The sequence below is a fragment of the Pan paniscus genome, chromosome 17 (genome assembly GCF_029289425.2).
Source record: "Pan paniscus chromosome 17, NHGRI_mPanPan1-v2.0_pri, whole genome shotgun sequence".
Classification (NCBI taxonomy): domain Eukaryota; kingdom Metazoa; phylum Chordata; class Mammalia; order Primates; family Hominidae; genus Pan; species Pan paniscus.
The window spans coordinates 64,377,072-64,399,127 of NC_073266.2; the positions used below are offsets into that span (position 1 = coordinate 64,377,072).

Genomic DNA, 22,056 nt, shown 5'->3' on the forward strand with positions numbered 1-22,056 from the left:
AGTGCTGGAATTACAGGCGTGAGCTACCACGCCTGACTCTTTCTTCCTTCCTTCCTTCCTTCCTTCTTTATTTCTTTCATTCTTTCTTTCTGTGTTTGTTTGGAAACAGAGTCTCACCGTTTTGCCCAGGCTGGAATGCATTGGCGCCATCAAGGCTCACTGCAGCCTTGGGCTCAATCTACCCTCCTGCTTCAGCCTCTAGAGTAGCTGGGGCCACAGGCATGCACCACTATTCCCGGCTAATTTTTAAATTTTTTGTAGAGATGGGGGTCTCCTTATGTTGCTCAGGCCAGTCTTGAACTCCTGTCCTCACACAATCCTCCCACTTCAGCCTTCCACAGTGCTAGGATTACAGGTGTGAGCCACCTTGCCTGGTTTGGGTCATAGATTTTTTATTCCTTTATCATCATTTTAATAAGGCTTTGGGAGGGAGCAGAGATAAGTGATATCAAGAACACTTTTTATTTAGATATTTATTGAGTGCCTACTGGGTACAAAGAATCCTACTAGTTGCTCTTGCAGAGGTTGGTTTCAGAGAAGTGAATATTTAAAAAATTGACTAACATATGATTCATATCTAAAATATTTTTAAAATTGATTTCAAGCTAGGCATTTGTCACACATGTTTATATATTCAAATTTAGTTTTCAATATGGTTATTTCTTTGGATATTGTAGGGTCTGGTGGCTGAGCATGAGAGTGGGTATTAGATGCTTTTGAATTTATATCTTGGTTTTCACCTGATTAACAGTAAGGCAAATATGCATTTATTCATTAACTCATACGATAAACGCAATTTAGTGCCTGCTTTCTGTACAACATGGTACTGGTGTTTTGAGATTTGCCTAAATGGGATTAGTGACACTAACACTACTGATTATTTTTAGAAAGGCCATTTTCTCTTGGTTTTCATGACACTACTGTCTCTTTGTTTCCTACATTTCTTTCTGGTCTCCTTGATGAGCTGCTCTCTCTCTGCCCCTTAAATTCTTGTTCTTTAGGATCTAAATTTGTCTTTTCTGACCAGCCCCTTTACCAATTTAATAAAGTGTCCCTTCTTGATTCAGGGAGTAGATATCACCACACCATTCTTATCCCAGGAAATTATATTTGAATGTTTACTGGTTGCTTTCTTCCCCCCCATCCCAGTAGACTGTAGGCTCCTTAACAGCAAGAACTCTGGCAAGTTTCTTTTCTGACTAGCAAATTGATCATGCTTTTGCAGAGCTTCTCAGTCTTTAGTGTGCACATTAAACACCTGGGAGGTTTTGAAAATTCATATGCTGAGTCCGGGCGTGGTGGCTCATGCCTGTAATCCCAGCACTTTGGGAGGCTGAGGCAGGCAGATCACCTGAGGTCAGGAGTTCCAGACCATCCTGACCAATATGATGAAACCCCATCTCTACTACAAATACAAAAATTAGCCAGGCGTGGTGGCATGCACCTGTAATCCCAGCTATTTGGGAGGCTGAGACAAGAGAATTGGTTGAACCTGGGAGGTGGAGTTTGCCGTGAGCCAAGATCATGCCATTCAGCCTGGGACACAAGAGCGAAACTCCGTCTCAAAAAAAAAACAAAAACAAAAAAAAAAAAGAAAAGAAAAAGAAAATTCATATTCTGATCCAGAAGTTTTGGAGTGGGACTGCTTTGCCAGTTAATTTTATGTGTCAACTTGACTGCGCGTTGGGGTGCCCAGGCATTTGGTCAACATTATCCTTGACTGTCTGTGAAGGTGTTTTGGGGTGAGACCAACGTTTGAATCAGTAGATTGAGAAAAGCAGATTGCCCTCTTCTTTTTTTTTTTTTTTTTTTTTTGAGACGGAGTCTCGCTGTCGCCCAGGCTGGAGTGCAGTGGCGCGATCTCGGCTCACTGCAGGCTCTGCCCCCCAGGGTTCACACCATTCTCCTGCCTCAGCCTCCCGAGTAGCTGGGACTACAGGCGCCCGCCACCTCGCCCGGCTAATTTTTTGTATTTTTAGTAGAGACGGTGTTTCACCGTGTTAGCCAGGACGGTCTCCATCTACTGAACTCGTGATCCGCCCGCCTTGGCCTCCCAAAGTGCTGGGATTACAGGCGTGAACCACCGTGCCTGGCCCTTTTTTTTTTTTTATTTTATTTTTTTTGAGACAGAGTTTCACTCTTGTTGCCCAGGCTGGAGTGCAATGGCACGATCTCTGCTCACTGAAACCTCTGCCTCCCAGGTTCAAGCGATTCTCTTGCCTCAGCCTCCCAAGTATCTGGGATTACAGGCATGTGCCATCACGCCTGGCTAATTTTGTATTTTTAGTAGAGACAGGGTTTCTCCATGTTGGTCAGGCTGGTCTCAAACTCCCGACCTCAGGTGATCCGCCGGCCTCGGCCTCCCAAAGTGCTGAGAATACAGGCGTGAGCCACCGCGCCCAGCCTAATTATTGTATTTTTAGTAGAGACGGGGTTTCATCATATTGGCCAGGATGGTCTCCATCTCCTGACCTCGTGATCCATCTGCCTCAGCCTCCCAAAGTGCTGGGATTACAGGTGTGAGCCACCGCACCTGGCCAGATTGCCCTCTTTAATGTGGATTGGCCTCATCCAATCAGTCAAAGGTCTGAGTAGAATAAAAGACTGACCCTCCCACATGTAAGAGGGAATTCCTACTTTCTGACTGTCTTTAAACTGGGACAGTGTTTTGTTTTTTTTTTCTGCATTTGGACTCAAACTGAAATATTGGCTTTTCCTGAGTCTTGAGTCTGGCCACTTTTAGATTAGAACCACACCATCTACTCTCCTGGTTCGGGGGCCTTCAGACTTGGACTGAAACTATATCATTGGCTCTTCTGGGTCTCCAGCTTGTTGACTGCAGATCTTGGGACTTGTCAGCTTCTATAATCACATGAGCGTTATAATAATAAATCCTTATAATTATAAATTCCCTATAATAAATCTAGTAAATAATAAATAATCTAGTACAAAATAATCTAGTAAATAATAAATCTAGTAAAAAATACACACATATATTTATACATACACATGTGCATGCGTGTGCGTGTATATGCATGTTTGTATAATTTGTTCTGCCTGTCTGGAGAGCTGTGACTAACACAGATTTGTATCACAAGCTTCTATGTTTTATTTCTGATGCTGCTGGTGATCTTTTGGTAGCAAAGATATGAAATAGAGATTTTTTCTCCAACTCCGTTTTAAATTTAGTGTTTAATACAAATAAGACTATACGTAATCTGTATATCTCTGCCACTTTCTTTTTCTTAACCTGAATGTAAGAATCCTCTATAATGCTCTAAGGCCAAAGAATTATGTCATTGTTTTTAATTTGGCTGCACAATTAAAAACAAACAAAAAAATAATTAGAGTCAATGCACGATAATGGTTTTTGGAAAACTGGAATTGATCCACACATTCATGTGTATGCGCAAAAGAATCCTAAAACAAAGTCATGTTTGTTTATTCTCATGTGTCATTATACGTACTTTTCAAAAGTTGCTACTCTGCCTTGGTGAACCTTTTATATTACAAAATATCGACTGTGTTAGCTAATTAATAAGGTCATTGACTAGTTTTTAAAATGAGTGTTGTTAAAATGCCTTAGTTTTTATTAATCGCATGGGCTCCTAAAAAAAGAGTAATTGAAAATTTAATTACATCAGTGCTTTTCTTCAAATAACTGAAGCTTATTAAACTTCAAATGTTCAAACATTTAAGCATCTATTGAAATACCAATAGCTATAAAAAATGTGCAGTTCTAAACACTAATTAAACAAACTCTAAATAACCATAAAGCTAAGCTGAATTTTAAATAACTCTTACGTTTTAAGTGCTCTGTTCCGCTCATATACAAGGAAGATTAACCCCTTCAATTCTGACCACTGCTACAGCCCCGTGGGCATCTCTTAAAATGCTGTGGCTGCTATTGAACCACTTTCTTCTTATACTTGGACCAAAAAAGAGAGACTAATTAGACAACCTGGAACATGTTGCTAATGCCACATTAGTACTCTTGGAACCTTTTTTTTAAAAAAAACTAACTGAGAATATACAGACATAAATTTGTGTATTTCATGTTTTGTGTGAAAACATACTTGCTTTCTTTTGTAAAAATAATGTTTGTTAGGTTTTACTTTTAATTTAATTTTTTTTGGAGACAGAGTCCCTCTTTGTCACCCAGGCTGGAGTACAGTAGCAAAACCTTCGCTCACTGCAACCTCCGCCTCCCAGGTTCAAGTTTTTCTCCTATCTCAGCCTCCTGAGTAGCTGAGATTACAGGCGTCCACCACCATGCCCAGCTAATTTTTGTATTTTTTAGTAGAGATGGAGTTTCACCATGTTGGCCAGGCTGGCCTCAAACTCCTGACCTCAAGTGATCTGCCCGCCTCGGCCTCCCAAAATGCTGAGATTACAGGTGTGAGCCACCACACCTGGCCAGGTTTTAATTTTAAATACCCAAAGTATAAATTTCACCACCCAAATACATCCTATAAACATTTTAAAAAATTGATATGACCTTCTACTTTCAACTGAGATGGCATAATTGGCACCAGACCAGGTCTCCTGTAAGAAACTGGAAAACTGGACTAAATATATGAGTAAACTCTTTTCAAGCATTGGATTATGTGATTTTTGGACAACGTAATTATGAGAGAAGGCCTTCTATTTGGAAGCAATAACTAGATTCTTGTTCTGGAAGGAGAACCCCCAAAAAGCGGCTGGGCACTGTGGCTCATGCCTATAATCCCAGCACTTTGGGAGGCCCAGGTAGGTGGATCACCTGAAGGTCAGGCATTTGAGACTAATCTCACCAACATGGTGAAACCCCATCTCTACTAAAAATATAAAAAATTAGCTGGGCATGGTGGTGGGCACCTGTAATGCCAGCTACTCGGGAGGCTAATTGCTTGAACTGGGGGGGATTGGAGGTTATAGTGAACCGAGATTGCTCCATTGCACTCCAGCCTGGGCAACCCAAGAGCGAAACTTCAAAAAAATAAAAAAATGCACAGCAGTTTTGCTAAGATGAAGCAATAGAGATTGGAGTTTGGGAAGACTGAGTTGCTTAGAACTGGGAGGGAAGAGTTTCAGAGAGGAGGAGCGATGCAAAAAAAGAGCTCCACAATTATTGATTTTTGGCTGAATACTGAGCTGCACATACATAGAGGAAAAACATATGAAGCTGCTCTCATAACATTTAGAGACATTTGCATTGTGACTGACTTAAGTGGAGAAATCTTGTGGGACAGAAGAGCATTTAGTAGAGCTCCAAGAAAGGCTATGCATAAGAGTAAGCAAAGCCAGGCACAGCCTAGAATAAAGGCTACTTTAGATATCCCTTACCTAACAAAGCTTAACAACAAGCTCTGATATGAAGAAACTGATTTGCAAGTAACTAAACTGTAGAGGGACGAGACGCGGACAAAACCCCTCAGACACCGGGTTAAAGAAGGAAGTGGCTTTATTTGGCTGGGAGTGTCAGCAGACTTGCGTCTTAAGAACTGAGCTCCCTAAAAAAGAAATTATTGGCCCTTTAAAGGGCTTACAACACTAAGGGGACCACGTTAAAGGGTCATGATAGATCAAGCAAACATGGGGGACATAACTAAGGGCTACATGCATTAGCTAACACAACAGAAAGTTTTGCAATGCTTCCTCATACAATGTCTGGAATTTACAGATAACACAAGTAGTTTAGGTCAGGGGTAGATTTTTTAATTTTTTTCTTTAACTACAAGGACCAGGTGGTGGCTCCAGGCCATCTGGCTATTTCTCTTACTTTTGTTTCCTTTTAACTTTTCGCTTTCTCCCCTTCCTCACGTCTTAAAAACTAGGCAAGGTGGCAGGGGCGGTGGGGGTGGGGGTGGGTAGCAGGAGAAGTGGTGGTCCCCACCTCATTTCCCCTGTAGAGAATCTCACTTATTATGGGGAGTTCTCACTTTCATCATCAGTTTTTAAGTCTCTGTACATGACAGAGTGACAGTGATTCATGTAATACACTTGTGTTGAAGTTTTCTGATGAACAAAGGTAGCAACAAAAACTTTTATCATTTGTAGGAGCAAGGGTAATACACAGGGGAAGAGCAAGCAACTTCCTATTACTAGCAATAAACTTACAATGAGGGTTTTAAATTCTCCCGTAGCTGAAAGACATTTTTCAAATACAGACATAGGATTAAACCTCTGCCAAACCTATACAGTCATATGTGCCAACTTTGTCACATCCCTGACCATATTTTTGACCACCAATTTTTGAAAATCTATTTGCAGACAGCAATTGGTCAAGTTGAATTTTTCACAGACCCGTTATTCAGGTGAGAGAAAATAGTCCAAGGCCAGTCTATTTTGATAAATGGCATTTTTTATTTGGGCTTTCTGCTAGATAAAAACAGTCAAAACACTGCCAGTTTTGTCAGTGATTATTTTTAGGAGGGCCTGCAACCGTATGATATGATTGAGAATGTAGATGGGGGTTTGCTACTAAGGATATAAGTTTTTAAGAGCTAGACATTTGAACTTCTGGGAGGCTGCAGAAGGAGCTACAGTTATCTTCAGGCATTAACTTTTTTCCTTTCTAAGTCTACTGGTCTCGTATGTTAGTCCTTCCAAAAATATAACATGAGGAAATGCATAGGCTGCTGACACTATTTTCAGCCACTTGAGCAAATAGGATTTTGGCTCAGCCCTCTAAGAATCTGGGACCACAGGGGCGGTGCCACCACGCCGGGCTCATTTTGGTATCTTTTGTGGAGACGGGGTTTCTCCGTTTGGCCCAGCCTGTTCTCCACCTCCTGGGCTGCAGCGATCTGCTTTCCTCGGCCTCCCAGAGGAGGATGGCTGACGATTACAGGATCATGTCCGGCCTTTTCTCTAACAGAAAACACCAACAGCAACAAAACATTTTGCGTAGTCGGAGTTATCAGTGTCAACCGATGGATTGAGAGTTTGTGTCTAAGAAGTCCTTCCTTATGTACTGGATGATTTCAAAAGAAAGGAATAAAGACAAAAGGGAATCTCACATCTTGTACCTGATTTGTGATTGCAACTAGGGCGTTATTTAAAAGACGATCAGTGAACCAACAAAGTAGAATTGATCCGAATGCGTTCACAATATCTTCTGAATTCTGAGGTGTCCTCCAAGCAGGGAGGCAGTGGCTAGGTGTGGGAGGCAAAAATCGCAGGGCCAGCACTTGACACCTGCAGGATTGGGAGGCTGAACTTTGCACCAAGCCAAGGGTTCTGGTGTCCGTCGGAAGTTTCGTTCCCCAACCCGCATTGACTTTGCATTGGCCCTCCTCCCCCCAGATTTTATGTGTAAGGCAAGTCCTGAGTTTATCGTCGGGAGAATCTTCCCTTGTAGTCTCGAATTGCCTTGGCCATCAGCGGGGCCACTTTCTTGGCAGCCTGTTTTCGGGTTTTGTCCGCGGGCGCCGCGTGCTGATTGCTGCTGCCGCCGCTAATGCTGCCGCCGTCGCCGTCCCCGAGTCCGGAGGGAGCCTGGCTGCTTCCTGTGGGCTTGGGGGCTGGCTGGATCTCTCCATTTCCGGGGTCCGCGGCTCCTGCAGACTTCTCTTCCCTCCTGGAAGCATCATAAGGCGTCTTGGCCACAGAGTTGAAACAGATCATCTTTGTCTGTCGGCCACTAGGTTTGTTTTCACGTGCGGATCGGATTTTCGTGGTCACTACTCGCAGCCGCTGCTCTCGGGCGTCCCGAAGCCGCAGGTACAGCTCCCGCCAAGACTCGTGCTCCTGTGGCTTTTCTTCCTTGAAGTCCCGGAGACAATGAATCCTCCATAATTCATCTGTCTCTCGAGCGAGGGCGGGATTCTCTTTCTCTGTGCAGTAGAGCTGATCGGGCGTCCACCCTTCCAGAACGGGTTCAGGAACCGAGTAGGGGACCCCTTCCACGTCGCCGAGGGCGTCCGGATTGTTCCTAGGCACCCGGAGGCACTGCTGGCGCAGCGTCGGCACCTGGAGCTGGCAGGCAGGCTTGGAGCCCGAGTACACCGGCATCTTAGCGTTCACTCTGTGTCCAGGGAAAGCAGCTTCCTCCTGGAGCGTTGGCGCGGAGAGTGCTTCTGGGTTTGCCTGGGAGGTCATGGCCTCAAAAGCGGACAGCAGATCGTAGTTGGCCTGCATCCAGGCCTCTGAGGGGTCCCAGAGCTCTGAGAAGGCATGGCTGGGCACCGTTTTCGGCCGGCGGAATCAGCGACGGCCGCCTGCAGCCTCTCTGACTGGCTTTCCTGGACAGGAGGCGATTTCTGAGCCGAAGCCCCTCGGGACGATTTGTGCCCCTTGCTGTGGCTCCCCACCGCTTCCCCCTGGGGTTGGCCCTGGCAGCCTTGACCCGGCGGAGGCCCACCCTGAGCGGCGTGAGCGTGGCCTCTTCCGGGTTGCTCCCCGGGCACAACGGGCTCAGGGCCCTCGGGCATCGGGAGGGGAGCGGTGCGCGTTGGAGGGTCCCGATGGGGGCCGGAATCAGCTGGGGCCATTCTGGGGCGCTTTCTCTCGGCTCTGGACTCGCGACTGGGAGACCTCGGGTGAGGTCTCTGTTGCCCCGGTGGTGTTCTGCGGGCTGTCCGTCTGTGCTCAGGGCTGTGAGATGGGCTCCTGGGGGCCGTCGCGTTTTCTAGGAAGCCCCAGGCCTTTTCTCGGTCCTGAAGAGCCTCCCCGAAGCGCTGTCGGGAAGCGCTCTCCTCAGGGTCCTGTGGGTCAGGCCCGGTGTTTCGGTCCACGAGCACCAGCTTCTTCCACCAGGCCGGCAAGTCTCTGGCAAAGTCGCCCACGTGCTGGTGCTTCCGCAGGCGCTTCACCGTCTTTCTGTATCCAGTCTCCGCCAGGATGTCTGCCGTCATGGGCAAGGCAGAGAGTTTCTGCTAATATTTCTCTAGCTTTTTCGGGTCCGTCTTAGTGGCCAGACGCACCTGCAGCTTCTCCACTGCGCACAGCGTAATGGACCCTGCCGCCATCTCGCCAGAGCTGTGCAGGCGTCGCTGTCCTCGCCGTCGCGGCTCTGTCCGAGCTCGGGGCGGCGGCACAGGCAGTGTGGGATGGCCGGTCCTCGCTGCCCAGTCGCCAGGCAGCGACCTCGGGATGTGGAGTCACAGCCTGGAGCGAGCTGGGTCCTCGGAGCAGCGGGCCACTTGGTCTGGAACGCCGGTCCTTGCAGACAGCTGAGCAGGCCCGCTTCTGTTCCTCGGGATGTGCAGCCGCAGCCTGGAGTGACCTGTGCGGTGCGCCGTCCAAGGCGGAGTGAAGCTCCGCTGCCAGAGCCCGGCCTTATATAGCCAGTCCCGGGCCCACCCAGGGCTCAAGCCCTGACCCCCTGGGCCCCTGGGCTGCCCCGCCCCGATAGGAATTCATTCCTTCAGCCCAATGCAGCCAATCGGGACGGTCCATGCCAGATGGACTGCTGTGCCCCGCAGGTTCATTAGGTTAATTGCAGCCTGGACACACCCCACTGAGTTCTACCGTTGGCCCTCCATGTTCCCAGCTTCCACATCTGTGGATTCCAAAAGACGCAGAGAGAATCTTCTTGGGAGTAAAAGCGAAAATAACAACACCGCAAGACAGAATCGTAGGAAGAGGAACCAACAGAGGATGACAGCTCTTTACCTGGGATTGACGTTGTGTGAGGGGACTTGGAAACATTGGTAGAAAAGTGGGATTAAGGGAGAAAGAGGAAAAAGGCGTATTTTACTCCTCAACCTCGGCTCCATGAACATCAAGACCCTTCTGGAAGCGGTGTCTTTTCCCCGCCGTCTAGCCCATCCCTAAAGCCCCCAGGGTCCTGGGAATTTAACTATTTCCATGCAATCTCTTTTCCATTGTTAACTCAAGAAAACTGGGTGCCCCTTACAGGTTTTCCAAGACAAGGAAACAAAGAGAAGTCAGCAGGCGCCAAATCAGGACTGTGAGGTGGACGCCTCACGGTTTCCCATGGCAAGTCTTGCCCAGCTGCCGTTGTTCGAAGAAAGACATGATCAGGAACACTGTCGTGGTGGAGAAGAACTCTCTGGTGGGGACCTTCTTCGCTCCAGCTTTGGCTAACTTTCTGAAAACGCTCTGCTAGCGAGCAGATGTGATCAGGGTTTGGCCCTGCAGAAAGTCAACCAGCAGAATCCCTCTAGCATCCCCCCCCCCCGCAACGGTTGCCATGACCTCTGCTCTTGACTGCTCCTCTGCAGCTTCAACTGGAGCACTGCCACCTCTTGGTAGCCATGGCTTCGTGCTTGGTCTTCAGGATCCTGCCGGTAGAGCCAGGTTTCATCTCCTGTGACCAATCTTGGAAGAAATGCTTCAGGATCTTGCTCCCACCGGTTGTTTAAAATCTCCTCGGAAAGGCTTGCTCTGGCCTGCAGCTGATATTGGTGCCACGGTTTGGGCAGCCGAGTTCCACTCTCACCTTTCAGTCCAAATGAGGAAAACAGAACCATTTGAAGTGTCTATGGTATCGGCTATTGTTTCTGCTGTCAGCGGCGATTTCGCTTAATGTTTACATTCTCACATGACTTTCTCTCTCTCTCTCTCTCTCTCTCAGTGTGTGTGTGTGTGTGTGTGTGTGTGTGTGTGTGTGTGTGTGTGTTTCTTCCGCAGAAAGATAATCGTTATAGCCTGAGAATCGGGGAATGGGGATTCGGGTGTTAAGCCTTTTCTGAGAATTACCCTCCATGTTGTGTAGAGAAATAAATAAATTTGCTGTGTTTCCAGACTTCCAGCTGCCTCACGGAGAGGATCGTAGTGCAATACTGGCGATGCTTCCAGAGCTCCCTGAATGAGGTTTATCTTGTAAACAGGTGGGAAGAGAATTGAGCTGTCCTGGGTCAGTGTAGTAATGTTACAGCAGGATCCTTAGGTTGATGCTGAATTCGATCTGGGGTAGATTTATATTTTGTGCGGGGGTTGTTTCCTTTCTGTGTTTTCGAGCGGGATTGTCGCTGTGGGAGCAGGGATCTGCTAAGGTTTGTCTCGTTCTCCAGTAATGAATGAGTTTAATGGGTGCAGCCGCTGTTTTCAGTAGCATGCCAGTGGGGGCATCGATGAGCTATGAGGGGCTAGAGCTTGCTCGGATTGTTTCCTTGTGTTTGTGTTTTGAGTTGCGTTTGCTTGTATCATGTTTGTTTTCCATTTTGGCGGGGGAAACGTTTTCCAGGAAGAAAGGTTGTTGCCAGTGGATTTGGTTCCGAGGGGCTGGGGTTTCTGGCTGGGAGTGGGGAGGGGCTGCACGGTGATCGGTGGCTACTCCACCTCCAGAAAGAGCGTGTGGCTTCTCTGCCTTGGGGAGGATATTCTGCTCTCTTGTGAGTTTTGCAAGCCACCCGAGATTCTCTCTTGAATTGCTGTCAAGAAATAGAGACCGGCGTTGTCTCTGGCCCTTGCTGGGGAAGCTTTTCTGAGGTTTTGTGTTTTTAATTTGAGACGGAGTTTGGCTTTTGATGTCCAGGCTGGAGCGCAATGGTGGGATCTGGGCTCACTGCAAACTCGGCCTCCCGGGTTCAAGCGATTCTCCTGTCTCAGCCCCCTGAGTAGCTGGGATTACAGGCGCTCGCCAGCAAGCCCAACCGAGTTTCGTCTTTTTAGAAGAGACCGGATTTCCTCATGCTGGTCAGGCTGGTCTGCAACTCCGCACCTCAGGGGGTCCGCCGGCCTCCACCTCCCAAAGCGATGGGAATAGAGGCGTGAGTCACCGTGCCCGGACATGTCTGAGTTTCACAGGGTCGCTTGATTGGATTATGTCCCCTTCCCCGGAACGAATGCTTTTCTGTCTTCCTTAAGGGTAGTATCTCTGTGGCACCCTGTTCTGGCTCCTTACGTGTTCTTCAGGCTTGAAGGCCTCTTTTCACGTGCACCGGCATCCACTCAGGTGCCTGCTTCCAGAAGCTTCCCAGCACCCACTCTGCTGACAGCCAAGGGCACAGGACTTTGATCTCTTCTGCTGCCCTTGCTGGGTTTTGCCTTGCGGCTTAGGTCTTTCTATTTCTCTCTCTACCCCTCACTGTCGGTAACGCCTAAGAACCAAGTTTACTTAATGGTGTGTGTGTGTGTGTGCGCGTGCGTGTGCGTGCTTATGCGTGCGTGCTTATGCGTGCGTGCGTGTGTGTGCGTGTGTCTTTCTTTGTGTGTATGTGTGTGTGTCGTATCTGGCACACGGACCTGTCATTAGCAGCCCGCGTGAAGCCAACAAATGCCCTGAGTTAGAATGCAAACTTTCACCAAAGCTTGCAGGAGCTCGTAGGAGGTGAACTCAGGGTAGTTAACCCGGTCATCTCACAGTAATTAGAAACTCTGATTGGCAGGTTTAGACTTCCTGATCGAGAACCTAAAGAAGCTGATTAAGGTGTCGCCATTCTTTCACAGGGGTTCTGGGTGAAAAGATTGGGATTGATTCTTTGCGGTGCTTAGTAAAAGTAGTTTGACTTAAGGAACGTAACAGTTGTTAGCATTTATGTATGAAATCCAAGAGTTCCTCTCTTCAAATAAACAGCAGGTTTCTTTGAGATGTGCTCCGCTTGTGTCACCCCGGCTGGAGTGCAGTGGAATGAGGAAGGGTCACTGCAGCCTCCGCTTGCCCAGCTCAGGCGATCCTGCCACCTCAGCCCTCTAAGAAGCTGGGACCACAGGGGCCGTGCCACCACGCCGGGCTCATTTTGGTATCTTTTGTGGAGACGGGGTTTCTCCGTTTGGCCCAGCCTGTTCTCCACCTCCTGGGCTGCAGCGATCTGCTTTCCTCGGCCTCCCAGAGGAGGATGGCTGACGATTACAGGATCATGCCCGGCCTTTTCTCTAAAAGAAAACACCAACAGCAAGAAATCATTTTGCGTAGTCGGAGTTATCAGTGTCAACTGATGGATTGAGAGTTTGTGTCTAAGAAGTCCTTCCTTATGTACTGGATGATTTCAAAAGAAAGGAAAAAAGACGAAAGGGAATCTCACAGCTTGTACCTGATTTGTGATTGCAACTAGGGCGTTATTTAAAAGACGATCAGTGAACCACCAAAGTGGAATTGATCCGAATGCGTTCATAAAATCTTCTGAATTCTGAGGTGTCCTCCAAGCAGGGAGGCAGTGGCTGGGTGTGGGAGGCAAAAATCGCAGGGCCAGCACTTGACACCTGCAGGATTGGGAGGCTGAACTTTGCACCAAGCCAAGGGTTCTGGTGTCCGTCGGAAGTTTCGTTCCCCAACCCGCATTGACTTTGCATTGGCCCTCCTCCCCCCAGATTTTATGTGTAAGGCAAGTCCTGAGTTTATCGTCGGGAGAATCTTCCCTTGTAGTCTCGAATTGCCTTGGCCATCAGCGGGGCCACTTTCTTGGCAGCCTGTTTTCGGGTTTTGTCCGCGGGCGCCGCGTGCTGATTGCTGCTGCCGCCGCTAATGCTGCCGCCGTCGCCGTCCCCGAGTCCGGAGGGAGCCTGGCTGCTTCCTGCGGGCTTGGGGGCTGGCTCGATGTCTCCATTTCGGGGGTCAGCGGCTCCTGCAGACTCCTCTTGCCTCCTGGAAGCATCATAAGGCGTCTTGGCCACAGAGTTGAAACAGATCATCTTTGTCTGTCGGCCGCTGGGTTTGTTTTCACGTGCGGATCGGATTTTCGTGGTCACTACTCGCAGCCGCTGCTCTCGGGCGTCCCGAAGCCGCAGGTACAGCTCCCGCCAAGACTCGTGCTCCCGTGGCTTTTCTTCCTTGAAGTCCCGGAGACAATGAATCCTCCATAATTCATCTGTCTCTCGAGCGAGTGCGGGATTGTCTTTCTCTGTGCGGTAGAGCTGATCGGGCGTCCACCCTTCCAGAACGGGTTCAAGAACCGAGTAGGGGACCCCTTCCACGTCGCCGAGGGCGTCCGGATTGTTCCTAGGCACCCGGAGGCACTGCTGGCGCAGCGTCGGCACCTGGAGCTGGCAGGCAGGCCTGGAGCCCGAGTACACCGGCATCTTAGCGTTCACTCTGCGTCCAGGGAAAGCAGCTTCCTCCTGGAGCGTTGGCGCGGAGAGTGCTTCTGGGTTTGCCTGGGAGGTCATGGCCTCAAAAGCGGACAGCAGATCGTAGTTGGCCTGCATCCAGGCCTCTGAGGGGTCCCAGAGCTCTGAGAAGACATGGCTGGGCACCGTTTTCGGCCCGGCGGAATCGGCGCCGGCCGCCTGCAGCCTCTCTGACTGGCTTTCCTGGACAGGAGGCGATTTCTGAGCCGAAGCCCCTCGGGACGGTTTGTGCCCCTTGCTGTGGCTCCCCACCGCTTCCCCCTGGGGTTGGCCCTGGCAGCCTTGACCCGGCGGAGGCCCACCCTGAGCGGCGTGAGCGTGGCCTCTCCCGGGTTGCTCCCCGGGCACAGCGGGCTCAGGGCCCTCGGGCATCGGGAGGGGAGCGGTGCGCGTTGGAGGGTCCCGATGGGGGCCGGAATCAGCTGGGGCCATTCTGGGGCGCTTTCTCTCGGCTCTGGGCTCGCGACTGGGAGACCTCGGGTGAGGTCTCTGTTGCCCCGGAGGTGTTGTGCGTGCTGTCCGTCTGTGCTCAGGGCTGTGAGATGGGCTCCTGGGGGCCGTCGCGTTTTCTGGGAAGCCCCAGGCCTTTCCCCGGTCCTGAAGAGCCTCCCCGAAGCGCTGTCGGGAAGCGCTCTCCTCAGGGTCCTGTGGGTCAGGCCCGGTGTTTCGGTCCACGAGCACCAGCTTCTTCCACCGGGCCGCCAAGTCTCTGGCAAAGTCGCCCACGTGCTGGTGCTTCCGCAGGCGCTTCACCGTCTTTCTGATTCCAGTCTCCGCCAGGATGTCTGCCGTCATGGGCAAGGCGGAGAGTTTCTGCAAATATTTCTCTAGCTTTTTCGGGTCCGTCTTAGTGGCCAGACGCACCTGCAGCTTCTCCACTGCGGGCAGCGTAGTGGACCCTGCCGCCATCTCGCCAGAGCTGTGCAGGCGTCGCTGTCCTCACGGTCGCGGCTCTGTCCGAGCTCGGGGCGGCGGCACAGGCAGTCTGGGGTGGCCGGTCCTCGCTGACCGGTCGCCAGGCAGCGACCTCGGGATGTAGAGTCACAGCCTGGAGCGAGCTGGGTCCTCGGAGCAGCGGGCCACTTGGTCTGGAACGCCGGTCCTTGCAGACAGCTGAGCAGGCCCGCTTCTGTTCCTCGGGATGTGCAGCCGCAGCCTGGAGTGACCTGTGCGGTGCGCCGTCCAAGGCGGAGTGAAGCTCCGCTGCCAGAGCCCGGCCTTATATAGCCAGTCCCGGGCCCACCCAGTGCTCAAGCCCTGACCCCCTGGGCCCCTGGGCTGCCCCGCCCCGATAGGAATTCATTCCTTCAGCCCAATGCAGCCAATCGGGACGGTCCACGCCTGGTGGACTGCTGTGCCCCGCAGGTTCATTAGGTTAATTGCAGCCTGGACACACCCCACTGAGTTCTACCGTTGGCCCTCCATGTTCCCAGCTTCCACATCTGTGGATTCCAAAAGACAGAGAGAGTATCTTCTTGGGAGTAAAAGCGAAAATAACAACACCGCAAGACAGAATCGTAGGAAGAGGAACCAACAGAGGATGACAGCTCTTTACCTGGGATTGACGTTGTGTGAGGGGACTTGGAAACCTTGGTAGAAAAGTGGGATTAAGGGAGAAAGAGGAAAAAGGCGTATTTTACTCCTCAACCTCGGCTCCATCGACATCAAGACCCTTCTGGAAGCGGTGTCTTTTCCCCGCCGTCTAGCCCATCCCTAAAGCCCCCAGGGTCCTGGGAATTTAACTATTTCCATGCAATCTCTTTTCCATTGTTAACTGAAGAAAACTGGGTGCCCCTTACAGGTTTTCCAAGACAAGGAAACAAAGAGAAGTCAGCAGGCGCCAAATCAGGACTGTGAGGTGGACGCCTCACGGTTTCCCATGGCAAGTCTTGCCCAGCTGCCCTTGTTCGAAGAAAGGCATGATCAGGAACACTGTCGTGGTGGAGAAGAACTCTCTGGTGGGGACCTTCTTCGCTCCAGCTTTGGCTAACTTTCTGAAAACGCTCTGCTAGCGAGCAGATGTGATCAGGGTTTGGCCCTGCAGAAAGTCAACCAGCAGAATCCCTCTAGCATCCCCCCCCCCCGCAACGGTTGCCATGACCTCTGCTCTTGACTGCTCCTCTGCAGCTTCGACTGGAGCACTGCCACCTCTTGGTAGCCATGGCTTCGTGCTTGGTCTTCAGGATCCTGCCGGTAGAGCCAGGTTTCATCTCCTGTGACCAATCTTGGAAGAAATGCTTCAGGATCTTGCTCCCACCGGTTGTTTAAAATCTCCTCGGAAAGGCTTGCTCTGGCCTGCAGCTGATATTGGTGCCACGGTTTGGGCAGCCGAGTTCCACTCTCACCTGTCAGTCCAAATGAGGAAAACAGAACCATTTGAAGTGTCTATGGTGTCGGCTATTGTTTCTGCTGTCAGCGGCGATTTCGCTTAATGTTTACATTCTCACGTGACTTTCTCTCTCTCTCTCTCTCTCTCAGTGTGTGTGTGTGTGTGTGTGTGTGTGTGTGTGTGTGTGTTTCTTCCGCAGACAGATAATCGTTATAGCCTGAGAATCGGGGAATGGGGATTCGGGTGTTAAGCCTTTTCTGAGAATTACCCTCCGTGTTGTGTAGAGAAATAAATAAATTTGCTGTGTTTCCAGACTTCCAGCTGCCTCACGAAGAGGATCGTAGTGCAATACTGGCGATGCTTCCAGAGCTCCCTGAATGAGGTTTATCTTGTAAACAGGTGGGAAGAGAATTGAGCTGTCCTGGGTCAGTGTGGTAATGTTACAGCAGGATCCTTAGGTTGATGCTGAATTCGATCTGGGGTAGATTTATATTTTGTGCGGGGGTTGTTTCCTTTCTGTGTTTTCGAGCGGGATTGTCGCTGTGGGAGCAGGGATCTGCTAAGGTTTGTCTCGTTCTCCAGTAATGAATGAGTTTAATGGGTGCAGCCGCTGTTTTCAGTAGCATGCCAGTGGGGGCATCGATGAGCTATGAGGGGCTAGAGCTTGCTCGGATTGTTTCCTTGTGTTTGTGTTTTGAGTTGCGTTTGCTTGTATCATGTTTGTTTTCCATTTTGGCGGGGGAAACGTTTTCCAGGAAGAAAGGTTGTTGCCAGTGGATTTGGTTCCGAGGGGCTGGGGTTTCTGGCTGGGAGTGGGGAGGGGCTGCACGGTGATCGGTGGCTACTCCACCTCCAGTAAGAGCGTGTGGCTTCTCTGCCTTGGGGAGGATATTCTGCTCTCTTGTGAGTTTTGCAAGCCACCCGAGATTCTCTCTTGAATTGCTGTCAAGAAATAGAGACCGGCGTTGTCTCTGGCCCTTGCTGGGGAAGCTTTTCTGAGGTTTTGTGTTTTTAATTTGAGACGGAGTTTGGCGTTTGATGTCCAGGCTGGAGCGCAATGGTGGGATCTGGGCTCACTGCAAACTCGGCCTCCCGGGTTCAAGCGATTCTCCTGTCTCAGCCCCCTGAGTAGCTGGGATTACAGGCGCTCGCCAGCAAGCCCAACCGAGTTTCGTCTTTTTAGAAGAGACCGGATTTCCTCATGCTGGTCAGGCTGGTCTGCAACTCCGCACCTCAGGGGGTCCGCCGGCCTCCACCTCCCAAAGCGATGGGAATAGAGGCGTGAGTCACCGTGCCCGGACATGTCTGAGTTTCACAGGGTCGCTTGATTGGATTATGTCCCCTTCCCCGGAACGAATGCTTTTCTGTCTTCCTTAAGGGTAGTATCTCTGTGGCACCCTGTTCTGGCTCCTTACGTGTTCTTCAGGCTTGAAGGCCTCTTTTCACGTGCACCGGCATCCACTCAGGTGCCTGCTTCCAGAAGCTTCCCAGCACCCACTCTGCTGACAGCCAAGGGCACAGGACTTTGATCTCTTCTGCTGCCCTTGCTGGGTTTTGCCTTGCGGCTTAGGTCTTTCTATTTCTCTCTCTACCCCTCACTGTCGGTAACGCCTAAGAACCAAGTTTACTTAATGGTGTGTGTGTGTGTGTGCGCGTGCGTGCTTATGCGTGCGTGCGTGTGTGTGCGTGTGTCTTTCATTGTGTGTATGTGTGTGTGTCGTATCTGGCACACGGACCTGTCATTAGCAGCCCGCGTGAAGCCAACAAATGCCCTGAGTTAGAATGCAAACTTTCACCAAAGCTTGCAGGAGCTCGTAGGAGGTGAACTCAGGGTAGTTAACCCGGTCATCTCACAGTAATTAGAAACTCTGATTGGCAGGTTTAGACTTCCTGATCGAGAACCTAAAGAAGCTGATTAAGGTGTCGCCATTCTTTCACAGGGGTTCTGGGTGAAAAGATTGGGATTGATTCTTTGCGGTGCTTAGTAAAAGTAGTTTGACTTAAGGAACGTAACAGTTGTTAGCATTTATGTATGAAATCCAAGAGTTCCTCTCTTCAAATAAACAGCAGGTTTCTTTGAGATGTGCTCCGCTTGTGTCACCCCGGCTGGAGTGCAGTGGAATGAGGAAGGGTCACTGCAGCCTCCGCTTGCCCAGCTCAGGCGATCCTGCCACCTCAGCCCTCTAAGAAGCTGGGACCACAGGGGCCGTGCCACCACGCCGGGCTCATTTTGGTATCTTTTGTGGAGACGGGGTTTCTCCGTTTGGCCCAGCCTGTTCTCCACCTCCTGGGCTGCAGCGATCTGCTTTCCTCGGCCTCCCAGAGGAGGATGGCTGACGATTACAGGATCATGCCCGGCCTTTTCTCTAAAAGAAAACACCAACAGCAAGAAATCATTTTGCGTAGTCGGAGTTATCAGTGTCAACTGATGGATTGAGAGTTTGTGTCTAAGAAGTCCTTCCTTATGTACTGGATGATTTCAAAAGAAAGGAAAAAAGACGAAAGGGAATCTCACATCTTGTACCTGATTTGTGATTGCAACTAGGGCGTTATTTAAAAGACGATCAGTGAACCACCAAAGTGGAATTGATCCGAATGCGTTCATAAAATCTTCTGAATTCTGAGGTGTCCTCCAAGCAGGGAGGCAGTGGCTGGGTGTGGGAGGCAAAAATCGCAGGGCCAGCACTTGACACCTGCAGGATTGGGAGGCTGAACTTTGCACCAAGCCAAGGGTTCTGGTGTCCGTCGGAAGTTTCGTTCCCCAACCCGCATTGACTTTGCATTGGCCCTCCTCCCCCCAGATTTTATGTGTAAGGCAAGTCCTGAGTTTATCGTCGGGAGAATCTTCCCTTGTAGTCTCGAATTGCCTTGGCCATCAGCGGGGCCACTTTCTTGGCAGCCTGTTTTCGGGTTTTGTCCGCGGGCGCCGCGTGCTGATTGCTGCTGCCGCCGCTAATGCTGCCGCCGTCGCCGTCCCCGAGTCCGGAGGGAGCCTGGCTGCTTCCTGCGGGCTTGGGGGCTGGCTCGATGTCTCCATTTCGGGGGTCAGCGGCTCCTGCAGACTCCTCTTGCCTCCTGGAAGCATCATAAGGCGTCTTGGCCACAGAGTTGAAACAGATCATCTTTGTCTGTCGGCCGCTGGGTTTGTTTTCACGTGCGGATCGGATTTTCGTGGTCACTACTCGCAGCCGCTGCTCTCGGGCGTCCCGAAGCCGCAGGTACAGCTCCCGCCAAGACTCGTGCTCCCGTGGCTTTTCTTCCTTGAAGTCCCGGAGACAATGAATCCTCCATAATTCATCTGTCTCTCGAGCGAGTGCGGGATTGTCTTTCTCTGTGCGGTAGAGCTGATCGGGCGTCCACCCTTCCAGAACGGGTTCAAGAACCGAGTAGGGGACCCCTTCCACGTCGCCGAGGGCGTCCGGATTGTTCCTAGGCACCCGGAGGCACTGCTGGCGCAGCGTCGGCACCTGGAGCTGGCAGGCAGGCCTGGAGCCCGAGTACACCGGCATCTTAGCGTTCACTCTGCGTCCAGGGAAAGCAGCTTCCTCCTGGAGCGTTGGCGCGGAGAGTGCTTCTGGGTTTGCCTGGGAGGTCATGGCCTCAAAAGCGGACAGCAGATCGTAGTTGGCCTGCATCCAGGCCTCTGAGGGGTCCCAGAGCTCTGAGAAGACATGGCTGGGCACCGTTTTCGGCCCGGCGGAATCGGCGCCGGCCGCCTGCAGCCTCTCTGACTGGCTTTCCTGGACAGGAGGCGATTTCTGAGCCGAAGCCCCTCGGGACGGTTTGTGCCCCTTGCTGTGGCTCCCCACCGCTTCCCCCTGGGGTTGGCCCTGGCAGCCTTGACCCGGCGGAGGCCCACCCTGAGCGGCGTGAGCGTGGCCTCTCCCGGGTTGCTCCCCGGGCACAGCGGGCTCAGGGCCCTCGGGCATCGGGAGGGGAGCGGTGCGCGTTGGAGGGTCCCGATGGGGGCCGGAATCAGCTGGGGCCATTCTGGGGCGCTTTCTCTCGGCTCTGGGCTCGCGACTGGGAGACCTCGGGTGAGGTCTCTGTTGCCCCGGAGGTGTTGTGCGTGCTGTCCGTCTGTGCTCAGGGCTGTGAGATGGGCTCCTGGGGGCCGTCGCGTTTTCTGGGAAGCCCCAGGCCTTTCCCCGGTCCTGAAGAGCCTCCCCGAAGCGCTGTCGGGAAGCGCTCTCCTCAGGGTCCTGTGGGTCAGGCCCGGTGTTTCGGTCCACGAGCACCAGCTTCTTCCACCGGGCCGCCAAGTCTCTGGCAAAGTCGCCCACGTGCTGGTGCTTCCGCAGGCGCTTCACCGTCTTTCTGATTCCAGTCTCCGCCAGGATGTCTGCCGTCATGGGCAAGGCGGAGAGTTTCTGCAAATATTTCTCTAGCTTTTTCGGGTCCGTCTTAGTGGCCAGACGCACCTGCAGCTTCTCCACTGCGGGCAGCGTAGTGGACCCTGCCGCCATCTCGCCAGAGCTGTGCAGGCGTCGCTGTCCTCACGGTCGCGGCTCTGTCCGAGCTCGGGGCGGCGGCACAGGCAGTCTGGGGTGGCCGGTCCTCGCTGACCGGTCGCCAGGCAGCGACCTCGGGATGTAGAGTCACAGCCTGGAGCGAGCTGGGTCCTCGGAGCAGCGGGCCACTTGGTCTGGAACGCCGGTCCTTGCAGACAGCTGAGCAGGCCCGCTTCTGTTCCTCGGGATGTGCAGCCGCAGCCTGGAGTGACCTGTGCGGTGCGCCGTCCAAGGCGGAGTGAAGCTCCGCTGCCAGAGCCCGGCCTTATATAGCCAGTCCCGGGCCCACCCAGTGCTCAAGCCCTGACCCCCTGGGCCCCTGGGCTGCCCCGCCCCGATAGGAATTCATTCCTTCAGCCCAACGCAGCCAATCGGGACGGTCCACGCCTGGTGGACTGCTGTGCCCCGCAGGTTCATTAGGTTAATTGCAGCCTGGACACACCCCACTGAGTTCTACCGTTGGCCCTCCATGTTCCCAGCTTCCACATCTGTGGATTCCAAAAGACAGAGAGAGTATCTTCTTGGGAGTAAAAGCGAAAATAACAACACCGCAAGACAGAATCGTAGGAAGAGGAACCAACAGAGGATGACAGCTCTTTACCTGGGATTGACGTTGTGTGAGGGGACTTGGAAACCTTGGTAGAAAAGTGGGATTAAGGGAGAAAGAGGAAAAAGGCGTATTTTACTCCTCAACCTCGGCTCCATCGACATCAAGACCCTTCTGGAAGCGGTGTCTTTTCCCCGCCGTCTAGCCCATCCCTAAAGCCCCCAGGGTCCTGGGAATTTAACTATTTCCATGCAATCTCTTTTCCATTGTTAACTGAAGAAAACTGGGTGCCCCTTACAGGTTTTCCAAGACAAGGAAACAAAGAGAAGTCAGCAGGCGCCAAATCAGGACTGTGAGGTGGACGCCTCACGGTTTCCCATGGCAAGTCTTGCCCAGCTGCCCTTGTTCGAAGAAAGGCATGATCAGGAACACTGTCGTGGTGGAGAAGAACTCTCTGGTGGGGACCTTCTTCGCTCCAGCTTTGGCTAACTTTCTGAAAACGCTCTGCTAGCGAGCAGATGTGATCAGGGTTTGGCCCTGCAGAAAGTCAACCAGCAGAATCCCTCTAGCATCCCCCCCCCCCGCAACGGTTGCCATGACCTCTGCTCTTGACTGCTCCTCTGCAGCTTCGACTGGAGCACTGCCACCTCTTGGTAGCCATGGCTTCGTGCTTGGTCTTCAGGATCCTGCCGGTAGAGCCAGGTTTCATCTCC

General features: G+C 51.6%; 3 protein-coding genes and 1 pseudogene across 17 annotated transcripts in view; 1 reads left to right on the top strand and 3 right to left on the bottom strand.

Annotated features, from left to right (window-relative positions):
- Nucleotides 1-22,056, top strand: part of KATNAL2 (katanin catalytic subunit A1 like 2) — a 298,323-nt gene that overhangs the window by 37,801 nt on the left and 238,466 nt on the right. The gene's annotated exons all lie outside the window — the stretch shown is intronic.
- Nucleotides 7,315-8,951, bottom strand: LOC134729228 (elongin-A3-like; annotated as a pseudogene).
- LOC129394570 (elongin-A3-like) lies at nt 13,228-14,865 on the bottom strand. Its single transcript, XM_055102400.1, has one exon. The coding sequence runs from the start codon at nt 14,863-14,865 to the stop codon at nt 13,228-13,230; it is 1,638 nt and encodes a 545-aa protein (XP_054958375.1).
- LOC129394563 (elongin-A3-like) lies at nt 19,114-20,751 on the bottom strand. The gene has a single exon (XM_055102393.1). The coding sequence runs from the start codon at nt 20,749-20,751 to the stop codon at nt 19,114-19,116; it is 1,638 nt and encodes a 545-aa protein (XP_054958368.1).